Genomic DNA, 25,364 nt, shown 5'->3' on the forward strand with positions numbered 1-25,364 from the left:
CGTTCACTCTCGGCTGGTCTCCTGTGGGTCTTACCTGTAGGCTAGCTCCTCTTGTTTATGTAACCCCTGAGCTGGGTAAACACACACACACACACACACACACTCATGCACGCACACAGGCACACACTCGCAGAGCTTGGCATCAAACAGCTGAGTTAAGCTTAGCAGGGCTTTGTGCTAGGGGTGATAGAGGGGCTCCGGTCTGGCCCTGTTCTCAGCAGCAGCATCCTGGCTGCATCAAAGTCTTTACCGTACGATTCTCCAGGCCCAAACAACAGGCTGCTCCAAAGCATGCCTGGGAATTGGACTGAACAACAACAGAAAAAAATGAAACAATAGGTTTCTTATTAAAATCCAACTGATGAGATTTCATTATCAGCACCAAATGACTCTCTGCGAGACTTTTTCCTTCACGAAGGAGGATTTCCATTAGACTGTCTCATCAAAACAAATAAACCTAATGTGTCTGTCTGCCTGGTGTCTGGGTATGTTGCTGCTGACTAGATATTGTGTTGATATGAAACCTACCGATCGAGTCAGACCAATTCCTCTACTTCTACAAAGAAAGCCAGACAGCCAACTTAGGTTATTAAAAAGGTGTCTGGTGTGGGCCTTGGTTAGGTAATACTTTTAGACTGTATTGATTAGGGGCTCCTGACAGGTTCTGATGTTAGCCCTGGAAATGCATCAAGTGGCTAATGAGCAGCTATTAGGCCCATCGATTTGCTGATTTCAATTGATAGCTAGCAGGCCAAAGCTGCACGTCAATATTTGCATAACTAATACCCTGCAGCTTCAGGCATTGAAAAATGAGATCTCAATGAGAGAGGGAGACAGAAAAGAGAGGAGGAAAGAAAGACAGAAAGAAAGGAGGATAATGAGAGCAGACAAAAACAGATCAGCAGTTTAGAGATATCAGTGAGGATTCTAGCAGAGAAACACCTGAACATCAAAACAAACCAAATGTCAAGAAAAGCTTAACCACCATGCGTTTCCTCCTCTCCCTGTGTGTGGGGATCTGTAGGTTGTCTGTAAGGCAGCGAGGCACCAATGACGGCTTTGCAACAGTGACAAGACGTGACGCTGATGCCTGAGGCTGCCGGGGTCGACAGGTCACGTAAAATGAAGGAAAAATTCTGACAGGCTGAGCCAGATGTCCCAAGTGTGTCCCCGAGGAGCATGCGTATGTATGTATTGGTTTGTAAGTGCGTGTGTGAGCAGGGAGATGTCCAATGACAGAGCAGGTGGCTAAGCCAGTCTAAAGTGTGTTCCCACGAGACCACACGCACAGTCGCTCATATATTAGCCCCACCCCACCTCCCCACCCCCTCCAAAAAAGCCACATGTCTCCATAACCCAACAATGTGCCTTCCACCACAATACATACACAGGCCGAGTGATCCCCTGTGGTGCTAACCTTGTTATCATAGTGTCAACTGGTCTCTGTGGAGTCTCCTCTCCTGTCGACTCCTGTCACTGTCATCAGGGCCCTGTCACACATTACTAATGCTCAGTTGTCGCCCTTTATAGTAACAAACAGGTCTATAAGTTCTCTGGAACTTGTGTAGAATACCATATATGCCACATTCTTTGGATAAAATGGCCCTGTAGCCTTGAGCATTATTTGACCTTAGGAGATATGGTATGTGATATGTTTATGTGATATCTTATATGATATCTATTTGGCATCAGGAAATGAAAAGCAGCTGGTGTCATACACACACATACACACACACACACACACTCTCATAGTGTCTCCTAGTGATAGTGATCTCCCACTCTCCAGTCAATAAAGGTCTGAACGATGAATTAAAGACCCACACAACCTGCTAATGACAGGATGACACGGCAGCCACGCACCATGCTTGGCTATCTCCTTCCACATCTCCACTCATCCCTCTCCCTACTCACCACTTCTCTCTCTTCTGTCATTCAACCTCGTTCTGATCATCTATCCTCTCCACTTCCTCTCCTCGGCTGACCCCAGTTTAACAGCTCTACAGTATATTCTGTCCTTCTTTACTGAAAAAATCCTGCGATTACAATTGAATGCATGTGTTTAGCCTCCTTCTGTCTGTGGCCATAATGAAATCATGGGGGGAAGAAACAATGGATTGGCCCCAGTTTAACCATCCATTTATCAGAATATCTGAGGCCACAGATTGTATTTATAAGAGATGATGATGCATGTAATTGTTTGATTCTGGCATTAAAATTGCACTGACTGACTTAAAGTGTTGCTACATCATTTGTTTGTTCATGCACGTGTCATGCAAACCATCAACATCACTTACGAAACTTTTATGAGACAAAAACTTAGGCAAAGGAACAAACGCATGCTACATTTCAGTTTCCAAATCTGCATTACAGCTCAAAATCTCTAATGTACTTGTAATTGGTTAATATGGAGAATTTACCGTCATTCATCAGGGATGACATGTTTATTGTTGCCTTGTTTACACTGTACCTATCACTATCATGGGTATAAATAACGCATTCATTTCTAAAAACAAGGGTCTACCTTTTGGGAAACTAGTGCTAACAAGCGTCTACTGTATATTTATAGCATATACACTAAGTCAGCTATTTATCTGAAATCCTAGCTAAGAGTGGACTGCTCCTGCTGACCTGCATGCATGGTGCTAACTGCAAACATCAAGGGCTAACAAAAACCAGGTGGGTGTGTTTTTGCATGTGTGTGTGTGTGTGTGTGAGGCAGAGAAAGAGAGCAGTGTGAGTGTTAGCCGATGTCCTGCGCCTGGGCAGCATCACAGAATCTCATTAAATAGTGAAGCTTTCACAGTCTGAGTGGTGAGATCTTCAAGATCACAGCCACTTTCTCTGTCGACGGGCTCAAAAGGAGACTAGTGGCATTCTGAAAATTTTGTATTCAATTTTGTTTCCATATACGCTTTCAAATTCTAACCGAGGTCTTATTATTTCAGGACTTGTATGCGAGATGTTGTCCCTATCAGCAAAAATCACATACATCTAGAAAACCTGTGTATTAGGAACTTGGTAATTTTTTTCTGCAACAACTTAGACATTTTGAAATATTCATTGGTTAGGGATGGTTAATTAGACGCTTTTTGCACATGGAATACTCTTTGACAGCTTTTGTTTACAGTGAACTAAGAGAGCTTTCGAAAGATAATAGTTAAGTGTTGTAAAAATACAGCAGCACATAGATGAAGGAACATACACCTGGAACTCATTTATCATATTTTAGACTTCAAACTGTTCAGTAACCTGGAATACGATAATAGCCGATCTGTCTGTGACACTCAAGGAGCTCTTTATTAAGCACAGTGCTGTTTTAGTGTGATTAGACTATAGAGTCCTGCCCTCCCTGCCTTTACCAGAAATAACAAGCATTTAACTGCATTAACTTGATGTTAAACTAGGCCGTGCGTATGTGGGAGCATATGTGTGTGTATGTGTGTTTTTGAATGTGTGCACGCGCGGGAAAAAGTGCAGCGGTCTCCATTTTTCGATCCCAGGCTGGTCAGCAGCTCTTTTATGAACAACTCTATAATTAGAGAAACACCAAGCAACTAATTACTTAATTGGAGCAAGGTCTTTAAAATGAAAATGATGTAATCAGAATCCAGGAAATGCGCTCGATTTTCACATACACTGACACATGAACGCCAACACACAAGCAGGCACACACACCTTGTGACCTACAACCTTCTTGACATGTAGCCATCAAGCACCCAGCTCTTTCCCCTTAGTTGGGCTGTAATTGATTCTCCCTTTCACTCTACTGGCTCCTGACAGGGTGTGTGTGTGTGTGTAGGAGATTCAGTGAAAGGGACAGAGTGGGCGAGAGTCTCCTGTTTGTGTGGACTGCTACAAACTATATTAGTAAAGGTCATGGCCGTGTGTGTATGTGTGTGTCTGAGTAATAATTAATTAGGCAAATGCCCCCCACCCCTCCTCTTCTGACCTCAGTTGTAGACTAATAACCTTGGTACCGTGTAATATATTACCCTCCTTTTTTCTGTTGCACTCCGCCTTATTGGAGGGAATCATGCAAAAGAACAAAACAAAAGCGACGTCATCATTTGCATCTAAATCCAAAACCCCTTACTGTAAATTATTTTTATTCACCACCTAAATTACAGGAAGGAAATGCATGAATAGTTATGTGAATTTAATGACCAGTCAGTCCTGATATGTTTGATTTCTGTCAGCTGTACTGGTGTGCAAGACGGGCTGTATCAGTCATTCTCACTGCACCATAACTCTCTCTCTCTCTCTCTCTGTGAACAAGTATACAATAAATGGTGTGCTACTCCCTCCAGTGACCCTTCCCGTCCACATTCTCTCACTGTCACCCTATCCTACATACACTACACCCAAGTCCGCCAACTCCCCCCCAAAAAATACCCCTCCCTCTCGAGTCTGGGATCACGGGCTCTGTCCAGGCGGAGCTTGTCCCTCCATTAGTTGCTAAAAAAGAGTATAATGTTTGCTTACATGACTTTCTCATACCTCTATAAGAGAAACAATGTGAGGCAGGTGAAACCTGGTTATTGATCTGAATGGGACAACTGGGCAAACCAGGGTCATGAACACATGTAAAGTATGGTGTGTTTAATGCTTAATTCCTTTATGAAAGAGTAATTTTCTCCCACCTTTCATTTTCATTTTGTCAAATAAAATTGGTTTATTAAAAATAATCTATTTGGTCTCTTAAAATTTGTATATTTTCTATACAGTATCTCTCTTTATCAGTAATGTACTGTATATTTTACAACATATGTTGTATATATTTTGTGGGATTACTGTGACTGTTTTTGTAATTCTTTCTTTCAAATGTTTTTTGGGACTGTGTGCAGACAGGGAACTGTTACCGCTATTGTGTTTTGGCTTTAATTTCATACCTTATAGCTCACATGCTGCTGATGTGGTTTTTATTTATTGCTCTGCTTAAGTCAGTATGTTTTATTACTTAACTGCACTATGACGATCCTTGTCTGCTGACAATATGCTCTTATAAAAAATCAGCCAAGTATTGGTGGTTGTATGCTGTGTGATACCTTTCTGTTCACCTGTGCACATTTTCTGTAAATTTTCTTTTTGCACTACGGGCTCCGTGCAGCGCTAAACCTCTGCTACACAATGTGGTGCCAACGAAGCCTCGTGATACACACATTTTGAGATCTAACATACAAGCTAATTTCAAGCATTCCAACAACACAATCGTCACACACACATTTAAAAAGAGACGCACAACTAAAACACACATATGCACATACACACTCCTCAGTGACCTCTGATGTCTAATGACAAACCTTGCAGGGGCCACCACATGGCCAGAGCCACCCAGGATGCCAGCACTTTGACCTGCAACAGTCTGCGGGTGTGTCTAATCACTGCAGTCTGACCACCCTGTGTGACTGCACCAAGTACACTACTGCTGTGTGTGATCATGTCCAGACATACGTGTGTGTGTGTGTGTGTGTGTGTGTGTAAGCCACTTTTACATACTGGGAATGTTTTCAGTTAGTGCAGCCAATTTCTCTGCGTTCAAGCTCTTCATAGTAAGGCTTTGTAACTGTTGCTAAAATGGTCATACCGATTTTTTAAACTCAATTTTTAGAAGAAAAAAAAATCATAAAAATGTCATCAACTTATATTTTCACTATTAAATGTAGAAAATAAAATGATGGCAAACATCCCTACTCATTACACCTAAAAACCAAGGTTTTTTTTCAGTTCCTTAATTTAATCAAGACAGATTTTCACATTGAATATCTCATTTTGAACAAATTTGTGCGATACTTTCTTAAACCTGAATGGAACGGACGGGGAATCTGGAAAATACATCTGCTTGGTGACTCAACGAGAGGTTACTGAACATACATCAGTTTACTGGCAGCAGGTTAATTGATAAGGGTGACCCACAAAACGATTACCAATGACAGAGGGTAAAAGGGTGCTGTCAATCATTTGTCCACTTGACCTGAATGAACACAGGATGGAAGCTTGCATGGTCAATTTCTATGTAATCTAGCCAATGGCAGAGATAGCTTGGCTGCTATCGAGTCAAACATGTCATTCCATAGATATCCTTAAAGAAATGATGAAGCTATGGGCTCCATAGCTGCAGAAGTGACAGCCACACCGGGCAGCATCAGCATCCCATTACCCCTGGACAACAAAGGGTCACACGGGGTTAGGAGAATTCGGCATGCACCTCCACTCGTTCACGGGACCAGCAGCGCTTAGGACAGGAGGTCACCTAATCACCTTGCTGAGCCATCTCCGAGGGAGAAAAGGGGAAGCGAGAAGTAGGGGGGAAAAAAATCAACTTTAAATTTGCAGTGATGAAAAATCAATAAAGCAGTAATTGCTTGGCTTATCACCGTGCAATGAAACAAATTGGTAGGAGAAGGAAGGCAAGGAGAGGGCTGGTGTCCATGCTGCACGCCAGGTTTTTTTGGCTGCAGCGTGGTGGCGAGAGAGAGAGAGAGAGAGCGAGAGCAAGAGAGTGTGTGTGTGTGTGAGAGAGAGAGAGAGATAGATAGAGACAGAGAGAGAGAGAGAGAGAGAGAGAGAGAGAGATAGAGAGAGAGAGAGAGAGAGAGAGAGGAGAAGAGTTTGGGCTTCAGTGGGCCAAGGCAAGGAAAAAAGGTCTCCTCGTGATAATTAAATCTTCTCACACTGATTTTCTGCCAAATTTATTTCCCCAGGGACCATAACTCTGATTCAGTGCTTACAAGCCTTGCATAACTAATCATTTCAATGTGGGGGTAACCACAAACGTGAATGAATAGGGAGGAGAGAGGAGAAAATAAAAAGAGAGATGGCTAGACTGAACCTGTGGCACTATTCATCTGTGAATCAATCATTATTTAGGCAAGACAAAAATCAGAAATAAGTGTGGAGCGCTCTTCTGTAAGATTCTGTGTATCTGTTTTAAACACTTTTAAAGAGAAAGTGTCATTGATTGTCAGTGTGTTCTCTTTTACACCATCTCTGCAGAGCATTACGTGCAAAAAACATCCTTTAATTACTGGAACAAATAGAACCCATGAAGCCAATGTAGTGTCGGTTCAATATTCCTCTGACTGTTCCTGGCATGATTGTGTTGAACATAATAACACAACAAATAAGGCCATTTATCTGAAGTAACGACAGGAGATGAGGCTAACTCCACTAATCAATATCGAATCAATACAAACCAGATTTTCTTACATCAAAATCACTGAGACAGATCTTCCTTCAGCGCAGAGTGCACAAGAGCAATACAGTGTCTCCCTCGAGTCCTGGGGTGGATCATATAGCCAGTGGAAAAAAACCCAGTTTAAAAAAAAAAAGTATAATGGTCTACCCTCAATGAGGATGCTGGGAACTATAATTATAGCTTGGTATAATTCAAACACTCTCCTTATTGAATCCTCATGTTTTAGTTAATGTGATGAGATCATGGACACCAGATCACTCGTGTTTACCAGCGGTTGAATTTCACCGCTTGTCCTTCAAGTGGCAGCCTGAGCAGCGGCGATGCTGCGCGGCGAGGTAGCGTGGCACGCCACACCATGGCCCCGGTAATTAAAACATTTAAAGCAGAGCCAGCTCCCCTGTGCTCCTGGGGTGTGATACGGGGGTCACGCGCCTGTAGATTCTAATTTGCGCACCATTTGTATTCATGACAGGCACGTGCTAAATATTTAACAGCAGCCCGGCAGGAGTTTTGTATTGTTAGGCTTTCCAGGTCAAATAATTTGATTTCAAGGCAGATTACATTAAGCGTCAATGTCCAAGCCACCACTCTCACTTGCCTCTCATTTCCTGTCTTTTATTACAGCCGAGATAGGCCAGAACTGAAGGGATATGGCTTTGGATTATACAAGAGCTTGTTATCCGTGGATTAGTTATTATTTTCAATTAGAAAAGGGATCACATAATTTATTATGAACGCACACACCCACACTGGTATTGGATGCAGTCACTTGCTTGCGGAGCGGAAAATTTTAGCTGACTGACAAATTGTTTAGCAGAGCATGTAATCACACCTAACAAGACAAATATTATTTCAAACAAATGAGCGGGCACATGCATCAATAATGATACTTCAACTTATATTGATTGTTCTTGATGGAGGCATCTTATAGCTGGTTAGGATATGTATTCTGTTTTTTTTTTAATCTTCTGCATTTGAACAAGTGAGACTAGAAACCAAATCCAGACATTTTCCGTGTTTCAGCCGAGGCCCTGTGGTGATTGACAACAGAGCTAGTTAAACGGTGATGAGGCGTTAATGGATGCTAGGTCGAGGAAGCGAGGGAGGGGTGAGCTGGAGGGGGTCTGCGGCTGAATATTTAATGGTCATATAATTCCTGAACACAGACACACACAGACGGGTACACACCCAACCCGTGACCTGTCCTACACACCCCGTAATTAGGGAAACAGTCCTTTCGTTTAACTGCCAAAAGAGCAAACGGTAGGTATATATTCCCCTAATGATATGGGTTAAAGAGCTATTATACATCTCATTAAAATATATGATCTCCCAATCTGGTGGTGGTTTGAGGTAATGGGGACACAGCGGCATAGGGGCTAAAATACCGTCGTCGGGCTATAGGCTAGTGTCCAATCCATATCTACATAATTCTGTGTGACTGCGCAAATGAAAAGATGTTTCTGTCATCGCCTCATAAATGACACACAGACACAGATTTCACTAGATGACAGCGCTGAGATACTGAGTGTGTTTTTGAAGTAATATGTCAGTGTGCAGGCATAAATTGGGGTTATCAAGCGTTTTACATCAATTTCCATCAGGACTGGTTGATGTGTTACCTTTCTCCTTATCTCTGCTGGATATTAAGTACATGAAGAAAAGCAAGAGGAGTTAGCAAAGTCTTAATAAAGATTAATTGGGTTCAGATTTGCACTTAGGCATACACAGAAACAACTGCTAACAACCGTTATTTGTACATATTAGTAAAGAGGGAGCATTTGACATCTCTCTCTCGTATCATATCTTAAATAATCTCTCATAATTTCTCACCATCAAACGTTGTCATTCCCAATTCAACTGCAACAACACCTGCACAGGTGAAGTGAGTAGCTACAGTATGGGCTGTATTGCAGTAGCTAGATTTGATCATCTTTGAAGTGACATGCTTCAGTGAAATGAGCTACAAACTTAAGAAACATAATACTATGGCTGGACAATATGATCTAAAATCTCTATCAAAATAAATGATCAGATTTACCTTAATATCAATACATATAACAATATTTTTTATCAGTATATACTGTTTAGTTTTAGTGCTGAAATGATTGGTGTCATTCGCTAAATAATGATTAAAATGAGTAATTTTCTGCTGATCGACCAGCTTCTCAAATGCAATAATTTCTTTGCTTTTCTTTGTTATAAATAAACTGAATATTTTGGGGTTTTATGTTGTTTTGATCAGATAAAACAAGCAATTTAAATGCATCACAATGAGCTTTGGGAACCACACATGGTGCTCTAGCTATATGTTGCCTTCAGTAAAGTGCCAGCTGACAATACAGTTCACACAAACACACTGTGTTGCACTGACAGTCAGTCTATCTTATTATAGCTGGACACACTATGTTAGCTAAAAGCCTCCTGGGCACACAAACAGCATCTCTCAGCTTTAATAGCCTAAACAAGGCATGCAACTAACAAAGGAATCATCCTTCCCTCTCATTCTCACACCCTTTCATATCAACATGTTTCCTTTTTCAACCACTAGCATCATCTGGCTGCCCTTAACCAGAGAGCCAAACACTTCTTTTAAGTGGAGACTACTTTGTTAACTGATGACCACAGGGCCAGTTATTGATCCTCTGCTTTCTCTCTCACAGTAAACCCTGATGATAAAAACCCCTCTCTTCTTGCAGGGCTGCGCAGTATGCAGCCACAGTTCGCTACAATAATAGCTTGCATATCATAGCATTCACATGAATCAGATCTTGGTGGTTTCGATTAGGGCTAAACTAACTCAAACACATTGCCGGTCTAGGATGTGAATCTATTTATGAACGAGGAGTGTAGGTGGTAGTGTTGTTCACTTCTCCCCTCCACTCTCTTTAAAGGTTTTCTCATTTCAGTTGACTTAGCGGTGCAAGTGTAAACTTTCTAGTTGTGTTGACCTCTAAGAGGCCCTGCGGGGAATAAGGAGACCCCTGGTGATCTGCTGTTTAGCAGCAGCAGTGGCCCACCTCCTCCATTTTACTTTAGCTGGGAGGAAGGGCAGAAGAGGATGGAGCTGGCTGACTCTACTTGTGTGTCTGTATGTGTGTGTGTGTGTGTGTGTGTTTATGACAGCGCCACCGCCTTCACTTCCAAGGCAAGGGCAAGTCATCAGGGCCACTCTGTCGAGCCTCTCTGATCTCACTTCATGTGTCCTTGTGCGGGGTAAAGAATAAAATGATGGTCCTCAAAGGCAACGGCTGCACAGCACGCTGTACCGCACCGCTCCACTACTCAAGCACAACACCTAATTTCACACAGATGGAACAGTTGGAGTGAGGGATGAAGAAGCTTTGAGCAAAGGGGAGAAAGAGTCAACTGATTCCAAAAAGAGGCAACAGTGCGGTGTGAACTTTGCTTAAGAAAGCTATTTGACTGGGTGCCTTGTTCTGTGGCCCCAAGCGAGGCACTTAGTCACCACTTTGGCAGTGCTTCTACACAGAGAAGAGAGAAGCAAGAGCAGAGAAAGAGTAACAAAGACACAGAGGAGAGGGCAGGAGAGAGGTGGAAATGGTTGATGAGGACAAATGGAGGTGGGAAGAAGGAGACTTATGTGAGACAGAAAGTAGGAGGAGAAAACAGAAAAGGGGAAGAGACAAAGCACCAAGCAGCACCAAGAAAAAATGAATAATATTAATGTGAGAATGGCGGAGAGGCAGAAAAAACTCAACAAAACAAAACAGGGTGCAATAGAGAGAAGGAGGGAATAAATTCTTTCCAGAACTGGGGGAACAAAGCAATAGTGCAAGGCTAATTAGTTTCTGATGGCTGGACTTTCATTCGGCTAAAAGGTCAGCTAACTTTAAAGGTCACACTGCCATTCCTACTCGATGCAAACACAAAATAATTACACAAAAAGAGAAGAGAGAGAGTCCAGCAATATAAAAACACCCACACTAGAACAAATTATTCTGCTACACATGCCTGAGTGCGCACACACACACACACACACACACACACACACACACACACACACACAGTGTTGTTGATAACAGCACATTTGATATTCTCATTTATATCATGCTCTGGTCAGAACAGGGACCAGGGTCATTATTCTATCTAAGGACTTTTATTGCTGCTAGCATATCCACTGCAAATTACTCTTGACTTTATTTGAATGTGTGTAGAGATAATCTTTGTGTGTGTATTTGCATGTGTGTGTGTGTGTGTGTGTGTGTGTCTGTATGTGCATGTCCTATGTTGGTGGTAGTCGAGGCGTTTCAGGTTGGCAGGATAAATTTACTGCCTGCAATGCTAAGCACATTTCTGCCTTGCACACCTACTATGCATCTTTATGTAGATTACGGCTGTCTTAATAAAAACTAAGGAGTGTAATCAGCATCTCTGAGTTCATGTTTTGCAAAGAATAGGTGAAGTGAGAATTTAGTCTAGTTTATAAGACAATGGTGCTTACGTAAACTTTTAATCTATAAAAGTATACATATTAGATGTGTTAAAGTGTGCAAAATCACTGATGTAGAGAGTGTGGGGACAAGTGAAATACTGCAATATCTGATATGAGAAAGTGCATAGTTAAGATTTTCCTAAACTAATATGCATTTCTTGTAGTCTCACTTCATTTTTATTACAATTTCTGGTTCACACTTGTGACATGAAAGCTTTATAAAACTTGTTAACTTGCGTGCAACAAGTTTTCCTTTTGTGTTTTTTAACGTTCTTCAGCTAATTTAAGAAATCAATTTAAGAAAACAAAAGTTGTTCAACAGACGTCTTACAACCTGGCAAACAAAATTATAAATATTTGTGTTCCCACTCTTCAAAGGTAATATCAATGGATATTTGATGGAGAACAAAAAGTGAAAACAACTGTTAATGTACCATCTTAAATATTGCAAAAATTTTAGGCTTCTTATTATGGTTTATGCTTTGTTTATTGTTTTCCATTGACTCTGGTATAATATCGGAGATGATATAACTGGTCTGGTATTGGTGCCACAGGCTGGATTTGTGAGTGACTGACAGATACAAACACACACATAACCTACCTTCTTCCAGCTTCTTCCGGGCCTCCTCCTCTCTCTTGGCAACTTTGGCCTTCAGCACCTCGTCCGTTTTAGCTAAAAAGACAGACAGCAGACAGCAGAATTAGGCGCCAAGCAGAAAGTCAGCAAACCCTCCTAATGGTCTTATTATGAAAAACAATAGCATATTAAAATATTAATTGAAGAGTTAATGAATCAATTTTAAATGACTACAATGTAATATATGATACACGATTTAGACTGAACATGAAATAAAAATAAAAACATAATTTTTTTTAATTCAAATTTAATCAGCCCATGTAAAAAAAAATAAAAAATGAAAATGAAAAAATAAGCACCAAGCATGAAAGTCTGAAACCAACTGATACTCATCGCAGGTAATGCAGAGAATTACCAGAGAACACATCACTGGATCAACAGTAAGTGTACAAATCAACAAAAATATGAATCACGCCGTCTTCTCCTTTCCCTATAAGGCATCAGCACCCTTCTCTGCTTTTCCTTCACACCCGTGTAAAAGTCAAAGACAGCGTGTCTTCCTGAGAGGTGTTTATCATCTCGGCATAATGAAAAGCTTAAGAGAAAGTGAGGCAGCGGGAGTAAACACTCGTCAGGGCATTTTAAGCATCTCTCATCATGATCCGTGTTGTGTCGGCTCCCTTTTCCTCCGCCTTTCCCCCTGAATAATCAAGATGTTAAGCCACATTAAAAAATATAATGCCGTGTATGGCAGGACTATCAATACTGCCTCTAAATTAATTACATTTCCGTTGCGGCGCATCATTTATTTTGCAGCATTAGGGCCTCAGCGGAGCCATTCGCCTTTATTGCTATCTCACTGGTTGATGAGTGAGCTATGTAAAATTGAGTCTCCAATATCATTACACTTAATGAGTTTAAACTTTGAGAAAAAAAAAAAAAAAAAAAAATGGAAGAGAGAGAAAAAGAAGAAGAGAGCGAGCAGACAAGAGAGAGAAGGGGGAGGAAGAGAGAACGAGAGAATGAGAGCGCTGCACCGTTTTGGGGAAGTTAATACAATATAAGAGTGGGTGTAAGAGTTTGTGAGCGCATACAGAATGTTTGTGTTCGGGCACAGCTGTGGGTGTCCGAATGTGGTTTACTGCACCATTTGAGATGCCTGTGTGTGCATGTGTGTTTTGTGTACGCTGTTTTTTGGGTCTGATTGCTGCAAACTGTAGCTGACTTTTCACGGCAAGAAAATATATTACATAAAAATATAACACATACACGTCTGCGTGTGTGTGTGTGTGTGTGTGTGTGTGTTTGGATGCAGGAGGCCATGGGTTGTGCTAGTCTCTCTGTGACTGCCCTGCTGTTTTTGTTCAGTAATTGGTGTAGACAAAGAACCCGTCACACTGCTGTTACGGCTGGTTAAGTCTGGAGGTTCCGCATCTTTACTAACAATGACTACATGGATGACTGAACCCTCCTCTACCTCCCTCAGCTACAGCGTGTGTGTGTGTGTGTGTGAGTGAACATGGATAACAAAACCTACAGAAATTTAGTTCTCTTAGCTAATACAGTCATAATTTAATAACTTACAGTGTGAATGAGTGCAGGTGCCAAAAAAACCAAACCATCCTGCATCTCTCCACAACTACATTCAAGAGTTTTCTTGTTTGTATGCACAGATGTGTATTTGTGCCAGAACACCTGTGCGTGTGTGTGTGCGTGTGTGTGTGTGTTTGTGAACTCCTCTCTGTGCTCTTCAGTTCCCTCTTTGCTCGGGGCTACCGAGAGGCAGGTAGGAGACAGAGCGGTATTGGTGGTGTGATGAAGCGGGAGGGAGAGGGAGAGGAGGGATAAAGGGAAAGGGAGATAGGCAGATAGATGGGGGCCATGTAGGAAAAAGGAAGAACTGACAGCAAGGGAAACAGACAAACAAGCAGAAATAAGAGAGGAGGCCTTGCCTGCGTGCACGCAAACATGTGCACACAAACAACAGGAGTGATTTGTCGCCTCTTTTTGTTTGCATGTTTATCCTCCACCTCTATCCCTTCATCCCTCCCCCAACAGGTTCTCTTATCCTCTCGCTCTCTCTTCTCTCCTTCTGTTTTGCCCTCTCCCACCCCTCCCCACTTTCTCTTCCTTCTCTTGCTCATCTCTCCAGTACACTGTGCCTGGGGGCGATAGCAGCAAATCAAACTGTTTATCCATCTCTCATCAGTGCACTGCCTCACGGGCTCCTGCCCCCTCAAAACAATGAAAGTAGGTCTGAGCGCTGAGCCAGGGATACGATTTAATTACATCAATAAAGCGCTCTGCTTTAAAAAAAGATAAACTACAAAAAATACATTACAGCAACACACTTTCCTGCACTATCATGAAAAGCCTGTTAACAACACAGTTGTAAAACACATGTAAAAAGAATTAAGCCTGAGTACTGTACCCATCTAGAAATAGAGACATGTCTGTGTGCAGAGGCCCCTTATTGGAAGTATATTTCTTGGCAACTTAGTGGCTCCAGTTCATTGTAGGATAATTCTGTGATGGACTTTTATTAAAGCGGGTAATAAACGGCCGTGTGTTGGGGAGAGGAGAGGCCTTTCACTTCATTTAGACTTCGTTCAGTCTTGGCTGTAGGGGCGGAGGGAAAGAGGAGGGATGGCAGCGGGAAGGGGCGGAGAGCGTTAGTGAAATCGCATTGTGATTATGAGTGTAATTGCAGCTCAGGGGCCCAGGGGCCATGTAGCTCTGATGGCGCTAGAAGATGTTTTATGCACAGCAACACAGAGGAAGAAAGTGAGAAAGACAGAAAGCGGGAGAGTGGGAGGGAGAGGCAGGTTGCCAAGATGTTTGCAACTCTTCTTTTCCAGAATCGCCTCTTCCATGTCTTTTCTCTTCCCTTCTTTTCCTCCTTTCTCCCCCCTTCCTCCCCCCAAACGTCCTCCTTCACTCCTCTTCTATTCTCTTCTCTCCTCTCTCTTCTCTCCTGTCCTCCTCCCTTGGCAGGATTAGCTGGGTCTCGTTAGAGGGGAAATGTAATAATGCTCCCACCAGGTGGAATCGGGCCCGCTCCATTATCAGCCGGGAGATGGATGGGCCGTGTAGGGCCGGCGGGGGCCACGCGCGCACGCAATTTAGATTCAATAAACTGGCAAAGCAAGACCCCCAATCTGATTTATCTCTTACACGCCGCCAATGCTTGCTGCTACGATGCTGATTCCCTATTACCGCACAGAGAAGGACTATTCATTGGATGTAAGGCACGGCAGTCAGAGAGGCTTGTCGGGCCCCTGGGACGGCAGCAAAACAGATACAGCAGAGGGTTAATACGTTTACACACAGATAAGCAATTAAATCTAAGGCTGAGGTGAGTTATAGAGTTATTAAGGAGGGATTGGGGGGGGGGGGGGGGCGGGGAGGGTGGGACAGAGGGTGAAAAAAAAGAAGGAGGGAGATGTTATTCAACACAAGAGTGTGGCTGCTTGGGCCTTAGGCTGGGTACAGTAAGTATTAGAAGTGAGAAAGGCTATCATATTATAGAGTTCGTGAGGTGAGAGAACAACATAAGAGCAGCAGTCTGCCCACGTTGTTCAATAAACTCAATACAACACTTACAAACTAGCATGCTGAAAAACAGAGGTCAGCACAACAGTTATCCACTTAGTCTGCATGTGTTTGTGAGTGAGTATATGTATGCAAGTGTGTGTCTACAAGTCTAAATGTAAGTGGGTATGTGTTGGCGTAATAGGCAAATGTGATGCTCTGCATACTCACAGTCAGGTATACAGTGAATATGAATATGCTTGTGTGTGTGTGTGTTTGTGCATGTGAGTGATGCTAGCGTTGTTGGTAGTGGAGGGTGTTGGTCTGTCCGGCCGCCAATCAAAGTGAATCTGAATGTCAGCGGGAGAAGAGGCGTGATAAATCAGCCTCACACCCAACGACAAACAGAATATTAGAGGCAGCATAGCGCCATTGGAAAAATGTCCCTTCCAATCAGCCGAGTACTTTACAGTGAAGCTCGGCAGGCGGGCCTCCGACCAACACTGAATACCAGAGAGACAATAAATAAATAAATAAATAAATGAGAGACAGACAGGTGGAAAGACAGGCAGACAGACAGACATGCAGGCACGCTGACAAATAGCAGCCCTGACAGGCAGAAAGACGAGACAGAGAAACGTAAGAACACAATGCGGCTGGAGGACAGACAGGTAAGCACACTAACTGACAAATATCAGGCAAGCAAGAAGACAAGACAAGACAGACAGGTAGGAAGACAGACAGAAAAATGTTGGGCAGACAGACTGACAACTGGATAATAGTGCAGAACGATGTATTGTTTCAGCATCAGTGTTGCGATCTATGCTAGATCTACAGTTCTTCTGTAAAGGAATGAAATGTAATAAGGCAACGATGATTTTTTCATGAACAATTTTAAAGATAAACAGTGAAGTCTATCTGATAAATAACTCTATTGGCTACATCTCATGTGTCAAAACTTCTACATCTGCTATTTCGAAATCTGTTAGTTCTGAAACAGATCTTGTGGAGCAAAAATGGGTATGAATGGGCTTCTGCTGTCAGCCTAAATGGGCAAATAAACCCATTTAGGCTGACAGCAGAAGTCCATTCAGGTGTGATGTGCAAAGCCAGAACCAAATGCCAGCCAATTTCATAAATGTATATCTCGGTTGCTTTTGGCTAGTCTTACATGGTTGGAAGAAGGCTCCAAATGCTACAAAGAAATTATGGACTCTTTAACTTTCCTCCTTGAGAAAGACCTGGATCTGCTTCAGGTTGTTACCAAAGAGAGTTTAAAATGATCTAAACCCTCAGCATGAGGCAGGTTGCCAACCCAAAAATTTACATTACTATGTATGAAAATTGAGTAAAACTGTCATATCTAATTAAAATAGATAACTGAACAGCTGTTCAGTTCAATAGTTTCTCTGAAACCAGCCAAATAATTTCATGTGGATATAGATGATAGATTCATATAGAGGATAGTTATTTGAAGCTTTTATGAGGTTATTTCAAAAAATATTACAATGTACACAGCAAAAACCTAAAATATTGCAATGTGACTATTTTTGAGACAACGTTCAGTTCTACTGGACAAGTATACAAAAAAGGAAGATGGACAGGACAGATGTGATACTTTGGTCCATGTGCCTACAGATACTTTATTGCACTGTTGTTCCAGCCCTGAGAGGGACTTGTTCTTTTGTCAATGGTCAGAGTGTTCAAGGATGGTCTGTTATGCAAACCTGTCATTTGTGAAGGACAGGTTTTGTGTTTCAAAATGTTATGAATGTTAATATTCAGAAATTACTGAGGCTGAATTTCTCATGCAGGATACCTGAAGGATACAGATACTACTGTACTGTGTATGAAAGATCGAAGAGGCGGGTCTTCCTCAGTTCCACAAACAAAGCTGTAATAATATGACATGTACTGCTTCAAATGATAATCATAATACTATAATCATAATACTACATAATTAGTTGGTCTTATTAAGGTCAGCTATCTGAGGAATATTTTAATGTTATATTTACAGACTCCATATGAACAGATTAAGTACCACCCTATAAATAACATCATATATCATCTGGCCTGAGCAGGTTGATAAGCTACTGTAAGGTACAGAGCTTGCTGAAGAAGGATTCAGTTCTTAAGGGCATAAATACATTACATAAAACACCAAAAGGTTTTATTTTAGCCTTTTTGAGTTTTTAGATGAAAAAAAAATTAAGAAAGAAAAAAAAACCTGTATCTGAAGATGTAGTGTGATTATACAGGTAGAGAAATCCACAGCAGGTGTAGAGAAGCAGGCAACATCCACATCAACCACTAGGTGGCACAGCACACAGCCAACATGAGCGGGAGGCTTGAGCCTGGCCTTGTTTTTATATGCGAGTGTGTGTTTGAGTGTGTGTGTGTGTGTGTGTGTTTACATGCAGGTTCCCGTGTGTGGTTTATACAGGATGCTTTATCAAAAAACCAGCTCATCTAGACCTTGTAGCTGTAAAGCATAATTTGACACAGGACATATCACAAATGTATCTGCATCCTGATTGGACGGGCAGACATAAAGAGACAAAACATGAAGTCATTTAAATATTTAGCAGCAGAATGCATAAAACCATTCAAGGGCAAGCTTATATTACGAGCTGTATGATATAGTGCAAATTATTTTGGGCCTGAAGAAAGTCTCCTGACAACAAAAGCGCAGTCAATTCACAAAAGTGCTGTATATGAATCAGTGTGTCTCATCCTCAAACCATATGATTGTTCTGCTGATTGAATTACTTCAGGCAGGAAACAGGGGACCTGAACTTAAATGATCTTTATCGCTCGCTGCCCTCTGCATCTGTCATCAGGCCGATTTAACGACACCCATGAAATATTTACAAACTAAACAATTAGAGAGAGATATCTTACAAAATCAATCAATTATTCATTGCCAATTGTCTGAAAAGCTTTTTTTTCTGTTTCATGGCTATATTCTGATGCTTGGGGGGGTGCATCAATTAGGGTTGGTACTCCTGTGGTGTTATAGATGCTTCAGAGAGGAGTGATTGCCGAAATGACGGAGCCAGATGCAAGCTGCCGGTACTGCATGCTGACACTGCTGTTGCAGATGAGCTTGATAACAACGAGACTAAAATCCTGAACTCAAGAACTCAAGAAGGGAGAATGTAGTAAGAAGACTTTGCCTACTTTCACCAACATCCAAAACTCTGGAGCCTTGCTTATGCAACATTTGTTCTATTAATTTTTAAAACAGCCTCTTAACTCTAGACACCTGGGCTCTGTGTTTGTATTTTCCTTTTCAGTGATCATGCTGAGATTGCATCTGTCAAATTCAAAGAGGTGAGGAATTAAGAAATTTATCTAAAGGAAGAAACAGGAGATAACTCTGTCCAGAGTTCATTTTCTCCTCCAACTACAAACACTCATACAATTCAAATTCATATTGTATATACAGTAGATCTTAGTATTCAAAAGGCCAACGTACAGTAGATTGCATGTATACTTATTTCTCACTACTGTGTACACAGTCTATTGCTATAGATGTAGGGTCTTAAGGTGAAAACTTGTTTCTGCACATGCAAACATTTTTGCTCGACTGGTATTAAACCAGTTGTCCTCCTTGCTCTCCTCAAACTGCATCTATCTTTGACATTCTCAACACAAAATGTCTTTGCAAAGACTCTAATCATATCCTCGTCTCTCTTGCAGTTATATGGCTAAAGAAATTCTTTGTCGACAGCTGGTCAAAGTATTAATTGATTACTTGATTTCACTAAAACATCAAACTGTTTTGTCCGACATTATTATTTCCCCAAAAGAAAGTGCAGTCTTGTAGAAGGTTCTTTTTTAGCGCTGAAATGGTAAGTTGATCAATCCATTAGTCGACTGACCAATAATTAATAAATCATTCAAAATTACATTTTTCAAGCAAAAATGCCAAAAAATGTGTTGCTTCCAGTCTCTCAAATGTGACTATTTGCTGCTCTTCTGTCTTAACTGAGTATCTTTGGGTTCTGAACTGTTATTTAGACAAAAAGGCAACTGAAAGAAGTCACCTTTGGCTCTGACAACTTGTAATGAACATTTTTCACAATTTTGGTATTCTGTAGACTAATTGAAAATAAAAATAATCTTAAATCTATTTAAAGCTAGTGCTTCTTAAATACTAAGCATTATTGTGACATTATTGTGACAGATATGATTTCAGTTTCTAGTAATGACTAAAGCTCGTCCTCATAAAGACTACGCAACTTCTGACAACAAATATCTTAACCAAACAAGACCGTGACGGCCGATTAGTTAACTACTACTGACCAATAAGAGACAGCTCAATAACTCTGAGTGCCAAATTAATTTAGTGAGACTCTAAAAAACAGATTTTAAATCAATATTAAGTAAGAGTGAATAATGTGGAAGAGCCCAACACAGTAAAATAAACCTTAGCCCCTCGCTCCAAACCCCTCTGCACCACATCACACTATGCCCAGCTTCAGACAACACCCTGGAGTCTGAGTCTCATGTCCTTTGGGCAAAACCTAACACAGGAGGTCTGGGTTTGAGAGCGGGTTTCATGCGGGCCAACCAAGTAAATAAGCAGCTCGACAGCGGGGTCTTGGCGATGCATGTGGGTGGCTCGGGCTCAGCACCCCAACCTGCCCTTTAGACCCAAGGGCGAAAGAGTATCCCATGACTGTACGTCTGCACCAGTGCACTCAGAGAGATGTAAGGCCCTGGACCCTGGGCCAGAGAGGAGAACTGCAGAAAAGATGGGGAGGAGCAGAGGCCTCCAGCGGTCAGAGAGATAAGAGAGGGAGGTTACTCTGAGGACCACGCACTGCCATGGGCTGCACACACACGCATGCACACATATGCACACCTGAGAAACACACACAGATGTCCACATAGTCAGAGCACCTAACACACACACACACACACACAAATTCATAACACACAAGCCTGAGGGGAAAAGCTCACAACAAAGCCTCTATAATGTAGCCACTAGGTCAAACAGAGTTCAACCTTGAAACCTCGGTATGGAAATATCATATGTAAATTGCAAATGCTTTTGCCTTTAAGGGCTTACAGTAGATATTAAAACATTACATTAATGTGTACAGTTATTCTATTGGTTTGGTGGGAGAGTGGGCACGCCTTTTAGATAAATACTTTACTGAGATGAGAGGGTAAGTGCGTATTAGAGGTCTTGAGAAGGCAATCAGACCAAATCCATAATGCAGGGATCACACGGTGAAATATTAAGCATCCTGGGGCCTCTGAATGACATCTCACCCTCAACTTCAACCTTGTCATGTCTCCACATGCTACTGTCTCTTTCTTAATGCCTCTATTTTTTCTTTTATCTCCTTCATGTCCTAACCTTTCTCTTGAAACCCTCTCCTGCTCCTCCGCATCATTTTCTATCTTTTTACAGGTTGATGTGTTACTATAGGTGCAAGAGACACCCCTTTTCTGTTCAGACAGTTCCCTTATAAGATGCTATAAATTAGTACAGCCGACACTTGACCATTCATGCCCGGCCTCGTTACCGGTCACGTGTTAGAAAAAAGGGTTATCATCATTCATTTGAGATTCTACTTGATTTTCTACACTATTAAAAGTTTTACACAAAAGGTTCCACATTGCGTGGCTTAAGTGTGAAAGGGGTATATAGTACAATCAGCAAGTAGTCATCTACTGTGGCCAGATCTTTGTGAAAATATTCATGTAGCTGCATTATTTTGTGATAAACCTCAACAAGGATCTTTTTACTTTTAGCCATATAATGAGATGTGGACATAGACATTTAAGAACAGTAGCTTTACATTTTTGACTGAAAGAAATAGACAGACAGACAGGAACTAAAGCCTACAGAAGTGTTAAAACAGAAGAACATCACACATGCACCCTTGCACTAACTGGCCTTTGCTACACCATATCCATCGCCACCAAATCAGAGATTTCTCCACCAGCTGTCGCTCTACTCTCCGATACGTCCCTCTCTGTTTGTTCTTGTCGCCCAGTGCTCATTCGAAAATGAAGTAAGTACCAGTTGCTTTGTCTCTGCTGTGCACAGTTAAGCTGGATTTATTCTTCTCCATCGAAATGTTTCAGCGCTCTCACACATACATGTGTTCTGTACAGGAAATGATTTATAGTTTCGGTGTAGGATTTCACCCAACACTATATGAATGTACATTATCCGGCCATGTTGTGCATTAATTATATACCCAAAGTAATCATGCTTACACTCTGAGATAGAGAGAGACAACTGCAGAAAGATTGGACTGGAAATGGCTTTGTTAGATCACAGATTTTACATTTTTCCTATAGGTAGGAGAAAACACATCATTTTCTTCTTATAATAATGCCCGATCACAATTCTTGTGGTCTCCACGTGCTATCGCTGTAGCCCCGATTTGAGTATGTGCATGCCACTAGCGGTACCTCTGGAGGCTCCACATGTAGCTTCTGCAACACCCAAACACAGATATTCCAGCCTTTATGGACAAGTAGTCCCCTCCATTAGTTTGCTATCATAAAAACACTTAAACAACATATCGTCAATTATTAAGATATTTATTTGGCTGACTATAACCAACAAAACTTTTTTTTCCCCAATTATTCAAATTACAGGAAGGCCACAAATTGCATCATAAATTAAAACGGAAAAAAGCCATAATAACCACAACCAAACTGTGGATTGTGAATTGATAGAGTAATATGTGCACTGCAATTTCAGTGTAAAAATATGCTTGCCCAACATGTGTGTGTGTGTGTGTGTGTTCATTTATTCCAGTGTGAATGCACATGAGCGTGCTGTTGAATGGCAGAGAATAGGCTCAGGTTCCCCTGCTGAAAGCCTGTTGGATGCCATTGTGATGGCACACCACTGAGTGTGTGTCTTATGTGTGTGTAGTGGTGGTGGTGGTGGTGGTGGTGGTGGTGGTGGTGGGGGAGATGGGACTAAGTCTATCAGGACCCCCGCACATGAAAGGTAAACTGGAGCCGCTAATCGCAGTGCTGACACAAGGAGGTTCAGAAGGGCGGCCACTTAGAAAAGAAAGGCAGGAGAGCCGGGACCCTGGCAGCGTCAATAGGGCTCGGCACAACTGACCACATTACAGGAACAAACACGCACTGCAGAATAGACACACAGACTTGGTGGTCTTGGCTACTCCCTGCCCGCTCTTTGGTGTGGACTTCATGGATGGTGGGTCGAGTGTGTGTGTGTGTGTCTGTGTGTGTAGTCTGACTTAGCCTACTATCGGGGACACATTTCAGACTCGAGACCAGTTAATTGGGGACGGCTTGTCCAATTGGGGACAAAACCATGTCTCCAATTGGGAAAAAGCTGATTTTTGGGTCAGTGGTTAAGTTTAGGGTAAGGGTTAGGTTTAGGCAATTAGTGGTTATGGTTAGGGTAAGTCTCCAGGAAATGAATGCAAGTCTATGTAATGTCCCCAGAAGTGACCTTACGTGTCTGTGTGTGTGTGTGTGTGTGTGTGTGTGTGTGTGTGTGTGTGTGTGTGTGTGTGTGTGTGCGTGCACCTAATACTTCTGAAAAAGACTATTAATTTTCTTTGATTTCTTTTTACAAATTCTGAATGAAGAAACAGCCTGGCTTTGCCTGCAATGTATTTGAATAAAGTGTTTGATTTCTTTTTTTTTTTTCTACGAAAATATGAATAAGTGATTGATCTCCCAAATTAAACACTCTTACACGGGGACAAGGTGACTAACACTGGCCTGATAACAGCAGAACATCACAGACAAAAATGAAGGTGAAAGCGAAGAAATAAATAAAGCAGAGCGTTACAAAATTAATACAAGTTCAGGGACATATTTGGCAATTAATGCTAAAATGTCAGCTCATGAGAAATGATAAAGGAAAACTGAAAGACAGTATGCATGAGAGAGGTAGAGGGCAGGCTGAGAGGGAGAGGGAGAGATGGGGGAGACAGCCTGGCTGCAGGAGGAGTAGAAACACAGGGGAGAGAAAGAGCGAGGGAGATTGGACAAATGACAGCCCCCCTCCAAGGTAGTGTTGTGCACTCCCTTCTCTCTTCCCTCTTTCTCATCTCTTAATGCTTATTTTCATCACTTTGCTTAAAATATTGATAATCAATTAGCACTACGTCTGTTTTGCTACAGAATCTGTGTCACGGTCTATCACTCTGTCAGAGCCAATTCGCCGCTCATTCAAAGTTCATTTTTCCTTGGCGGCTCTGTGCCTTTGGAGGAGTCATTACGCGGGGAACATAGCCCGGGGTGCAATCACCTATTCTCTTTCATTACTGGGGAGATGGAGAAGGTGAGAGAGATTATTAGAACTTTGGAATGATCACAAAGCTCCACGCCGCCTGTCAGATCCCCCCTACGTGTAATTCATCTGGCCTCACTGCCTCCCCTACCCTTCCCCTCTCCCTCATCCCCCTATCCCTCCTCCCCCAGCCTCAGCCAGGGGTTTGGCCACAGACATTATTCATGAACATCTGCAGCGCGCTGAATATTCCACAGCCTCCGCCGTGATGAAAAGGGAGCTGTCCCTTTGACTTGAAAATTAACATGCCGGCACAGAGATTATGGACGTGCCGTTTCATTCCAAGCCGAGCTGGGCCACGCTGAGACCGGCCTCGCTGCTGGTCCGGCCTGGGCTGGGCGAGGCAGAATAAACGGGGCAGGTGCAGAATTTGCTCTTTGTAATGGTGAAGTGTCTGAGTGGGTTAAATGGGGAAATTATCAAGTTATTAAAAGTCTTTTATGTTAAAGTAATGAAAGTGACCGTGGTGTAGTTGCACATACATGAACCATCACGTATAAACGCACACACTCACATCAGACACTCCTAGTAGATCTGGTCACATCAGTGTTGAGGTAGACGGACATCTCTTAGGTTATTTCCCATATTTGACATCACCTTTTTCAGATTTAAGTCTTCATCTCCATTAAGCAATCATCATCTCAGGTATAATTTTATAATCAATGCAGTGAAAAGCTTTGCTTAATCTGAGAGGGCACAATGCCTTTCTTTATCTGTACAACAATAAAATACATTTTCAAAGACTGGTGAACCTGGAGTAAAGCTAAAATATTTCACAGTAAACATCTCACTGCACCCTCTCACCTCTGTATCTCTTTCTTTCATTCTCTCCTGGGTGTCCCTACATGAAAGCTCATCCAAAGAATGGAGACGGTTCCTCTCTCGCACCAGGAGCACCACTGCTGGAGAGAAGCCAAGCATCCTTCCTCTCTCTCTGTCTGTCTCTCTCATGCCTATGTGTGCTGACCCTCGTCCCCCCCCAATGTCTTAATAGACTCAGTGGAACGGCTCATGTTTTTGTGACTATGACATACCTCACAGACAAATAAAAAAAAAGAATTAGGGACATTTAAACCATTGCAAAAGAAAAGTGCAACAGGATGACAGAATTAAAAAAAGTGAGCACCGGTTAAACCTCACATGATGCAAAACAATGTAAACATGATGGAAATATTGTATTTATGTTTGTTTCATGAATTAATTTGAGGTCTGATGTTTTCGTCTAACTGCTATCTTTGATCTCTTCACTGGAGCGAAAGCTTGATGTACATCATGATTTATTTGCCAAGTC

General features: G+C 42.0%; 1 protein-coding gene across 5 annotated transcripts in view; it reads right to left on the reverse strand.

Moving 5' to 3' along the window:
- rsrc1 (arginine/serine-rich coiled-coil 1) overlaps positions 1-25,364 on the reverse strand; it is a 226,724-nt gene that overhangs the window by 10,593 nt on the left and 190,767 nt on the right. For all 5 annotated transcript variants that reach the window (XM_042413936.1, XM_042413939.1, XM_042413937.1 and 2 more), the window contains one exon: positions 12,253-12,324. In XM_042413936.1, the coding sequence (XP_042269870.1) occupies positions 12,253-12,324 (72 nt within the window). The remainder of the gene's footprint in view (positions 1-12,252; positions 12,325-25,364) is intronic.

Source organism: Thunnus maccoyii, chromosome 6, assembly GCF_910596095.1.
Source record: "Thunnus maccoyii chromosome 6, fThuMac1.1, whole genome shotgun sequence".
Lineage (NCBI taxonomy): Eukaryota > Metazoa > Chordata > Actinopteri > Scombriformes > Scombridae > Thunnus > Thunnus maccoyii.